Genomic DNA, 10,647 nt, shown 5'->3' with positions numbered 1-10,647 from the left:
CTTGCCTCACAGCCCTCTGCAACACGGTTTTCCACAGATTCACCCCCTCTGGCTGAAGAAATCCCTCCTCATCTCAGTTCTGAACGGTCGTCCCTTCACCTTGAGGCTGTACCCTTGGGTCCTCGTCTCTCCTACTGTTGGAAACATCTTCTCCATGTCCTCTCTCTCCAGGCCTCTCAGTATTGTGTCAGTTTTAATCAGACCATCCCGAGCCTCATCTTTCTAAACGCCACTGAGTACAGAACCAGAGTCCTCAAGCTGTAAAACTTACCCACATCAAGTGGAGACATCCCCAGAGAGGATTTGTTTAAACAACCAGGTTCCCATGTCAGAATGTTCCTGGATCGATTGTGAGTTTACTTAAACTGGCCTAAATGGGAGGATTTTGCAGACTGATCTATCTGCACAGTATGTCACTTTGGCCAAAGAACTTAGAGACCAACTGGAAACTGAAACTCTCTGCAATTTCCTGCTCCTCGGATACTGCCTGACCTGCTGTGCTTTGCCAGCAACACACTCTGATCTAACTCTGGTTTCCAGCATCTGCAGTTCTCACGTTTGCCTAGTTGCTTACAATCCCACACTGTCACAATGCTGCACAGTGAGATTTGCATGTGGTTGTGTGGATTTGTTTGTAGACCAGGTGGAGTCAGACAGGTGGAAGGTGAAGAGACGAGGTACTCACACAAACTGAGCAGAGGGTTGGACAGACACTGACACGCAATCAAAAAAACAACAGCAAGGAGCTGAGAGGATCAATCCGGCTCCTCACACCGCTCTGGGAAATGACAAGATCGCCCAATGGAACCAGAGAATAGCTCAGAGGGACTTTACAAAGACACAGGTGAGTGCGCGTCCCCATCAGAGTGAACCAGTTGGTGTAAATGTGTATTTAATATTCCATCCAGTCCAACCCCATTCCCCCACATACCCTGCACCCTTTAATATCCTATCCAGCCTAATCCCTCACTCCTCACACCCTTTAATATCCCACCTATTCTAATCCCCACTTTGCCCCTCACTTTGGAAGGTGCCACCGGAGCAGACTGCTTTGTCCTGGATGGTGTTGAGCTTCTTGAGTGTTGTTGGAGCTGCCCCCATCCAGGGCAAGTGGGGAGTATTCCATCACCCTCCTGCCTTGTGCCTTGTAGATGATGGACAGGCTTTGGGGAGAGAGGAGGTGGGTTACTTGCTTCAGGATTCCCTGACCTGACCTGCTCTTGTAGTCATTCTGTTTATGTGGCAAGTTCAATTTACTTGCTGGTCAATAGGAACCCCAGGTATGTTGATAGTGGGGGGATTCAGTGATGGTAACACCATTGGATGTCAAGTGGCAGTGATTAGATTGTCTTTTATTGGAGATGGTCATTGCCTTGCCTTTGTGTGGCACAAATCTTATTGTCCCTTGTCAGCCCAAACCTGGATATTGTCTAGACCTTATTGTGTTTGAACATGGACATGGACTGCTTCAGTATCTGAGGAGTCGCAAATGGTGGTGAACGTTGTGCAATCATAAGTGAACGTCCCCAATTTTGACCTTATGATGGAGGCAAGGTCATTGATGAAGCAGCTGAAGATGATTGGGCCGAGGACACTACCCTACGGACTCCTGCAGAGATGTCCTGGAGCTGAGATGACTGACCCTCCACAATCACAACCATCTTCCTCTGTGCCAGGTATGACTCTAACCAGCAGAGAGTTTGCCCCCCGGTACCCATTGATTCCAGTTTTGCCAGGGCTCCTTGGTGTGGCCTTGGTCTCACGGGGAGGCAACGGACTAATGGTATTATCACTAGATTATTAATCCAGTAACTCAGCTAATGTTATGGGGACCCAGGTTCAAATCCCAACACGACAGATACTGGAACGTGAATTTAATAAAAATCTGGAATTAAGAATCTAATGATGACCATGGATCCATGGTTGATTGTTGGGAAAGCCCATCTGGCTCACATTCCATGAGTCAATATTAATTTTAAAAAACGGGCAGATAGTGTGCAGGTGCAGTGTTAACGTCACTGAGTGGGGTTCAGTTAATGTGTGATTTGTATTCAAGTCCACTCTGTCAAAAAGAGAAATTTGAATTTGTTAACGTTCTGGAATAAAAGGCTAGCGTAATGGTGACCATGTAAACGTCGCTGATTTTTAATAAAAACCCATGGGTCATTAATGTTCTTCAGGGAAGGAAGTATACCAGCCTTATTGGGTTTGGACTATACATGACTCCACACCCACAGCAATGTGATTGAGTCGAAACAGCCCTCGGAAATGGTCTAGTGAGACACTGGGTTCAAGGGTAACTCGGGATGGGCAATAAATACTGACTCAGCTCTGCAGAGGTGAGAAGGATTTGTGTTTTGAAAAAAGTCGTGGGTCTGAAATGAATGGAGGAACAAGTGGGGTGACTTCTGTCCACCCACTCAACAAGCTGTTGTTAAGATCTGAATGCGAACAGTTGTAGAATCGATGAGGTTTGTAAATTGGACTTCAGGTTAGGTGAGAGTATTCGGATATCCTGATATTTGATATTTTCAAGATATTCTAATATTTTAACCAAAGAGTCCTTTACTGCTGATTCTGCCTGAGAGGGTTCTACTTGTGTTTTCGAACAGTCAGACTCTAACTTTTCCAGCCTGAATGTCGCTCTTCAATTAATGCATCGAAGGCTGCTGGGAAACACAGCAATGACAGTTCAGAGGCTGTTGCTAGGCAACCTTCAGAGCCCTGATCAACTAGCTTGACTTGCAATTCAAATCATAAATCTATCTTATCTCTCTGAAGAACTTTGCTTCCGTGAAGTCACTTTACTTTCTGTAAACAATAGGTGAATCATTACAAACTACAACTCTTCTGTAATTACCATTGAACACAACACCCATAAATCATGCAGTCAAATCCCTCTTTAATCCAAAATGTTCCAATATTTCCAGGTTCAACTTCCTTGTAAGCCATAAAAATGTGGGCGATTCTAAAAGGCCTCCATCCTTGGAAGATGAAAGGTAAGAAACTAGAAGCAGATGTAGGCCATTCAGCCCATCGTTCAATGAGATAGTGGCTGATCTCACCATCCTCAGCTTCACTTTCCTGCCTTTTCCCTATAACCCTCGATTCCCTTACTGATTGAAACTCTCTCTATCTCAGCCTTGAATATATTCAATGCCCCAGCCTCAACAGCCCTCTGTGGTAAAGATTTCCACAAATTCACTCCCCTCAGAGAAGAAATTCCTTCCCATTTATGTCTTAAAATATGTGATCCCCCTCTTCTGAGACGATGTACTCTGGCCCTAGACTCTCCCACATGGTGAAACAACCTTGACACATCGATCTTGTGAAGCCATGTATCAAACCCTGTTCTGCCCCTTGCCTGGGGATGTTTGATGGGGGACAGTGTAGAGGGAGCTTTACTCTGTATCTAACCCCGTGCTGTTCCTGTCTTGGGAGTGTTTGATGGGGGACAGTGTAGAGGGAGCTTTACTCTGTATCTAACCCCATGCTGTTCCTGTCCTGGGAGTGTTTGATGGGGGACAGTGTAGAGGGAGCTTTACTCTGTATCTGGCCCAATGCTATCCCTGTCCTGAGGATGTTTGATGTGGAGACAGTGTAGAGGGAGCTTTACTCTGTATCTAATCCCGTGCTGTCCCTGTCCTGGGAGTGTTTGATGGGGTACAGTGTAGAGGGAGCTTTACTCTGTATCTAACCCCATGCTGTCCCTGTCCTGGGAGTGTTTGATGGGGTACAGTGTAGAGGGAGCTTTACTCTGTATCTAACCCCATGCTGTCCCTGTCCTGGGAGTGTTTGATGGGGTACAGTGTAGAGGGAGCTTTACTGTGTATCTAATCCTGTGCTGTCCCTGTCCTGGGAGTGTTTGATGGAGTACAGTGTAGAGGGAGCTTTACTCTGTATCTAATCCCGTGCTGTCCCTGTCCTGGGAGTATTTGCTGGGGGACAGTGTAGAGGGAGCTTTACTCTGTATCTAATCCCGTGCTGTCCCTGTGTTGGGAGTATTTGCTGGGGGACAGTGTAGAGGGAGCTTTACTCTGTATCTAATCCCGTGCTGTCCCTCTCCTGGGAGTGTTTGCTGGGGGACAGTGTAGAGGGAGTTTTACCTTCAGTTTGAAACAGTGGAGTGAGCTTTAGTATTGCAGGGTGCATACATTGCTGGTAAACCCCCCCTGGGTCACTGGGTTGGAAGGGTTGCTGCGGAGTTCTGATAATGCTCTGAGCCAGGTGTGAGTACCATTTCCACTGTGCCCACATGGTGTTGAAGGAATGGGATCACTTTCCAAGGCAGGATCCTGGGTTTTATTCCCTTGTAGGTTGTGTGCCAGTTGATTGCTCCAATGTTTAATGCCTGCCTTTAGTTGCTCCTTGAGGAGGTGGCACGAACTGCCATGTTGAGATGCTGTTGGTTGTGCCGCAGTGCTGTGAAGGAGAGAGTTCTAGGTCTATCTACAGCACATGGACATTGGGAACGTACCACCTTCTCAAGGGGCAGTTAGAGACAGGCAGGAAATGCTGCACCAAAAGGAAAACCAAAGGTGTCACTCATTGGATGTGATTATGCAGACCAGAAGCTTGTGTTGTATTGCTCAGGTGTGTTAGTGAATAACCTCTCACCTCTGTTACAGACAGCAAACACCAGCAACTGGAAGTAATCGAAAGGTGGATTAATTACCACTTGGAAAAGGTGGGACAGAGGCAAATGAACCTGGTAACACAGGATCTGGAACATGGGCTCAACTCCTTTCCTGAAACATTGGGATTGACAGGAATGGCTCCAGGAACAAGAAATTTGAGTCAGTGTGGGAATACTGGAAATGGTGGGCTGGTTCAGAGAAGGTTCAGGATTAGAGTGGTGCTGGAAAAGCACAGCAGGTCAGGCAGCATCCGAGGAGCAGGAGGTTCAGAGGAGACTTGACAGAAATGCTGAAAATCACAGAGTTAACAGGAAGGAGCAGTTTCCAGGGGTAGGACGGTCCATGACCAGACAGATACAGATTGAAGAAAATCAATAAATGGACAGAGTCAGGAAGAATTGTTATTCGGGGTTGGGCAAGTCATTGTGACATAGAACACACTACCTGAGGGTTACAAATCTCACAACACCAGGTTACAGTCCAACAGGTTCATTTGGAAGCACTAGCTTTCAGAGCACTGCCCCTTCATCAGGTGGTTGTGGAGAATAAGATTGTAAGACACAGAATTTATAGCAAAAGTTTACAGTGTGTTGTAACTGAAATTATACATTGAAAAAGACCTGGTTTGTTTGTTAAGTCTCTCATCTGTTAGAATGACCATGTTAGTTTCACGTCTGTCATATGTAAATCACACAACTTTTTTAAAAGTTACATTCTCAGGTTAACTGTAACAATTGGTGTCAGCCCAGATAATGTTAGCCCCCTGTGTCCCCTGTGTTCCCTGTCTGTGCCATAATGTTCAGACTGATTCTAATGTAGAAGGTGAGTTAATGAGTCTTACATGGATTCATGCAGTTTTTGAGCAAAGTACAATGTAATCCATGTAAGACTCTAGTAACTCATATTTTAGACTAGAATCAGACTAAACATTATGGCACAGACAGGGAACACAGGGGGCTAACACCTTCAACATCTTAACACATTATCTGGGCTGACACCAATTGTTACAGTTAACCTGAGAGTGTAACTTTTAAAAAAAGTTTTATGATTTACACATGAAAGTGAAACTAACATGGTCATTCTAACAGATGAGAGACTTAACAAACAAACCAGGTCTTTTTCAATGTATAATTTCAGTTACATCACACTGTAAACTTTTGCTATAAATTCTGTGTCTTACAATCTTATTCTCCACAACCACCTGATGAAGGAGCAGTGCTCCGAAAGCTGGTGCTTCTAAATAAACCTGTTGGACTAAAACCTGGCGTTGTGTGATTTGTAACTTTGTCCACCCCAGTCCAACACCAGCATCTCCACATCATAAACTACCTGAGAGGGCAATGAAAACTGATTGAACAGGAATTGTGGAAAGACTGATTCTTTTTACTTTTATGTATTTTTAATTGTGAACCAAAATTTATTTTAAAACACAAGGAAGGTGGAAGGGATTACTGCACTTGTTAAAAACACTCATTGCAAGTGGTATTTACACTGTTGCTGACTCAAGCAGTGAGGAGAGGTTACTGCAGATCAGATGAAGCCAGAGGGGGGTGTAGGAGGGAGATTTAGTCAGTAACAAGCAGCTGATTGACCTGTGCAGTGGTGAACAGTTAGTATTGATCATGGCTGCCCACCTGATTGGCTCGCATCTGAACAACTTTGGGCTGTGCATGTCTCTGCAGAAACTAGTGGGAGGTTGAGAGAAGAAGGAGTTGTTCCTGGTTCCGTAGTAAAAAGCAGCACATTATGGTCCTGGCAGAGTCTCAGAGAGAAGGTATACTGTCAAAACAGTCTACCTCCTTGAGGCACTTACAGGACTGAACTTTATAAACCCACGACCACTTCCATCTAGAAGGACAAGGGCCGCAGATACATGGGAACACCACCCCGTGCAAGTTCCCCTCTGAGCCACTCTCCATCCTGACTGGGAAATATATCACCGTTCCTTCACTGTCACTGGGTCAGAATCCTGGAATTCCCTCCCTCAGGGACATTGTGGGTCAACCCTCAGCACATGGACTGCAGCGGGTCAGGAAGGCAGCTCACCCCCACCTTCTCAAGGGGGCAACTAGGGACAGGCAATAAATGCTGGGCCCAGACAGCGATCCCCATATCCCATGAGAAACTCTTTGGACGGACTGTTTGGATCCACAACTCCTCAATTCATTACGGATTGAAACAGGCCATTCTGCCCAATGGAATTTTAAATGTTACTGTAGGCTCACACCGAGTCTCTTCAGCTCATCCTGTCAGCACCTTGCTAAAGAAATAAGACCATAAGACATGGGAGTGGAAGCAAGGCAATTCGGCCCATCGAGTCCACTCCGCCATTTAGTCATGGCTGATGGGCATTTCAATGCCACTTACCCACATTCTCCCCATATTCCTTAATTCCGTGCGAGATTAAGAATTTATCAATCTCTGCCTTGAAGACATTTAGCGTCCCGGCCTCCATTGAGCTCCGTAGTAATGTATTCCACAGGCCCACCACTCTCTGGCTGAAGAAATGTCTCCACATTTCCGTTCTAAATTTACCCCCTCTAATTCTAAGGCTGTGCCCACGGGTCCTAGTCTCCCCACCTAACGGAAACACCTTCCCAGCATCCACCCTTTGTAAGCCATACATTATCTTGTAAATTTCTAATAGATCTCCCCTCAACTTTCTAAACTCTAATGAATCCCAGGATCCTCAGTCAATCATCGTATGTTAGGCAAACGTGGAGCTCAGGAACCCACCAGAAATTCTCCAAACACTGTGGCAACGATGGACGCTGTGCTGCCAGGCAACAGGCCATACCGTTTTCTCAGTTATTTGTAAGTGGGTACAGAACATACTGTAAATGACCAGCCCACACTCATGGAGATTTGGTGATTGGGAAGCACTTGCTGAGTACGCTAATTGCTACACAATCGCTCAATGTAATAACCAGTCAAGTTCATAAGCAGGTTAGTTTATGCTTGCGAAAATATTCGGACACGGAACTAGCTAACATGCAAACTGGACTATAATTCCCAATGCTTTCTCATGACAACACTTTAGCCTCTGAAAGAAGACCCAGGGTGGCGGTTGATGGGAAATGTTCATCCTGGAGCTCAGTTGGAGCTCAGTGCCACACGGATCTGTTCTGGGGCCCCTCCCTGTTTGTCATTTTTATAAACGATCTGGATGTGGGGTTAGAAGGATGGGTTAGTAAATTTGCGGATGACACTAAGGTAGGCAGAGTTGTGGACAGTGCTGAAGGATGTTGTGGGTTACAGAGGGACATCGATAAGCTGCAGAGCTGGGCTGAGAAGTGGCAAATGGAGTTTAAATGTGGTAAAGGTGTGAGGTAGTTCACTTCGGGTAAGTAACAGGAATGCAGAGTACTGGGCTAATGGTAAAATTCTTGGCAGTGTAGATGGGCAGAGAGATCTCAGTGTCCTGGTGCATAAATCCCTGAAAGTTGCCACCCAGGTTGATAGGATTGTTAAGAAGACGTATGGTGTGTTGGTGTTTATTGGTAGAGGATTGAGTTTCAGAGCCACGAGGTCATACTTCAGCTGTACAAGACTCTGGTAAGGCTGCACCTGGAGTATTGTGTACAGATCTGGTCACCGCATTATAGGGAGGAGGTGGAAACTTTGGAAAGGGTGCAGAGGAGATTTACGAGGATGTTGCCTGGTATGGAGGGAAGGTCTTACGAGGAAAGGCTGAGGGACCTGAGTCTGTTTTTGTTAGAGAGAAGAAGGTTGAGAGGTGACTTAATTGAGACATAGAAGATAATCAGCGGGTTAGATAGGGTGGACAGTGAGAGCCTTTTTCCTCAGATGGTGAAGGCTAGCACGAGGGGACATAGCTTTAAATTGAGGGGTGATAGATATAGGGCAGTGATCAGGGATAGTTTAATCACTCAGAGAGTAGTAGGGGCATGGAATGGCCTGCCTGCAACAGTAGTAGATTTGCCAACATTAAAGGTATTTAAATGGGCATTGGACATACATATAGATAATAAGGGAACGGTGTGGGTTCGATGGGCATTGGATAATTTTCACAGGTTGGTGCAACATCGAGGGCCGAAGGGCCTGTACTGCGCTGTAACGTTCTATGTTCTATGTTTAGCCAATCCATATCAAGTGGTGAGCCAATCAGCAGACCTTTGTCTTTAACTTTGATTTGTTGATTGTTGTGTTGTTCCAATGAGTGTAAGGTAGAAAGTGAGTGATGCTGTGACTCCCTTTTCAGTCTTGGGACAGGACATTGAGAAACGAGGTGAGGAGAAATTACTTCCCTCAGAGGGTTGGGAATCTTTGGAATTCTCTGTTCCACAGGGTAGTGGGCAGGTAGAGACAGGTAATAAAATCAAAGGAAACCTGAAAAAACACTCAAAGTGGCTGAGAAACTCAGCAGGTCTGGCAGTATCTGAGGAGAGAAAGCAGAGTTAACGTTTTGAATCCAGTGACCCTTTCTCATAACTGTTTGTAGTTGGGAAAAGGGAGGTTTTTATGCTGATGACTGAGTTGGTATGGGGTGAGTGAAGTGAAACACTGGGACAGAGCCAGAAAGTGAGACAGAGAGAGAAAAGCAAAAGGCAAACATAAGGATTGCTAATGTTAAACAGAGAGAGAGATACACGCTGAGTAGGTGCTAACAAGAAGTGCAAACCACTGCAAATGAGTTTGCAGTGTATTGATCAAGCCACACAGGACAGAGCTCGGGGATGTGGGGATTGATAATAGACAAGGACGTAGGGGCTGATGCTCTGAAAGTATTAAACGGGATGTTGAATGATGAGGACTGCAAGGTACCTGGATGGAAAATTAGGTGCTGTTCATCAAACATTCCTCATTTGTTAATCTTTTCATTCCTGGGACCATTCTCGTGAACGTTCTCTGAAGATAGTCCAAGGCCAGTACGTCCTTCCTGAGATATGGGGCCCAAAACTGCACACAATCTTCCAAATGTGGTCTGACCAGAGCCTTATAGATCGTCAGATGTACATCCCTTCTTTTATATTCAAGTCCTCTCAAAATAAATGCCATAATTGCATTTGCCTTCCTATCTACTGACTCAACCTACATGTTTACCTTGAGAGAATCCTGGACTAGAACTCCCAAGCCTCTTTGCACTTCAGATTTCTGAATTTCCTCCCCCTTTAGAAAATAGTCCACGCCTCCATTCTTCCGACCAAAGTGCATCACCTCACACTTCCCCACGTTGTCCTCCATCTGCCACTTCTTTGCCCACTCTCCTATCCTGTCCAAATCCTTCTGCAGCCTCCCCACCTCCTCAATGCTACCTGTCCCTCTACCTACCTTTGTATTGTCTGCAAACGTGGCCAGAATGCCCTCAGCTCCTTCATCTTGATCGTTATTGTATAAAGTGAAAAGTTGTGGTCCCAACACTGAGCCTTGTGGAACACCACTTGTCACCGGCTGCCATCCTGAGAAGGACCCTTTTATCCCAGTCTCTGTTTTCTGCCCGACAGCCCAGCTTCTATCTGTGCTAGCACCTTGCCCCTAACACCATGGGCACTTCGCTTACTCAGTAGCGTCCTGTACGGCACCTTGTCGAAGGTTTCCTGCAGTCCAGGTAGATAACATCCATTAGCTCTCCTTGGTCTAACCTGCTCATTACTTCCTCAAAGAATTCTAGCAGATCTGTCAGGTGTGACCTCCCCTTGATGAAACAATGCGGACTTTGCCGTATTTTACCGTACATTTCCAAGTATTCAGAAATCCTCTTCCTCACAATGAATTCCAGGATCTTCTCTACTGCCAGAAGGATGTGGCTGCTTTGGAGAGGGTACAGGTAAAGTTCACCAGGATGTTGCCTGGTCTGGGAGATTTTAGTGAGGAAGAAAGGTCAGATTCACTGAGTTTGTTTTCTTTATAAAGTTACAAATGACATGGATAGAGTGGAAAGTATGAGGCTTTTTCCCAGGGATGAGGGGGGTCAATTATGAGTCAATACGGGTTCAGGCAGAGAGGCAGGGGGTGGGGACAGAGTGTATAAGCAATGCATGAGACAGGT

The 10,647-nt window shown here is 45.7% G+C and overlaps 1 protein-coding gene across 1 annotated transcript in view; it reads left to right on the top strand.

The window, feature by feature from the left end:
* Positions 1–753: 753 nt before the first annotated feature.
* LOC122550360 (uncharacterized) overlaps positions 754–10,647 on the top strand; it is a 192,501-nt gene continuing 182,607 nt past the window's right edge. Inside the window, exons 1-3 of the mRNA XM_087987777.1 lie at positions 754–844; positions 2,931–2,999; positions 4,629–4,687. Coding sequence (XP_087843903.1) covers positions 2,957–2,999; positions 4,629–4,687 — 102 coding nt within the window. The 5' untranslated portion in view covers positions 754–844; positions 2,931–2,956. The remainder of the gene's footprint in view (positions 845–2,930; positions 3,000–4,628; positions 4,688–10,647) is intronic.

The sequence above is a fragment of the Chiloscyllium plagiosum genome, unplaced genomic scaffold, assembly GCF_037043375.1.
Source record: "Chiloscyllium plagiosum isolate Xiang-an unplaced genomic scaffold, Cpla_swu_hap1 HiC_scaffold_5, whole genome shotgun sequence".
NCBI lineage: Eukaryota > Metazoa > Chordata > Chondrichthyes > Orectolobiformes > Hemiscylliidae > Chiloscyllium > Chiloscyllium plagiosum.
The sequence above is the reverse complement of the archived record's forward strand: the minus strand, read 5'-3'. Positions and strand labels throughout refer to the sequence as shown.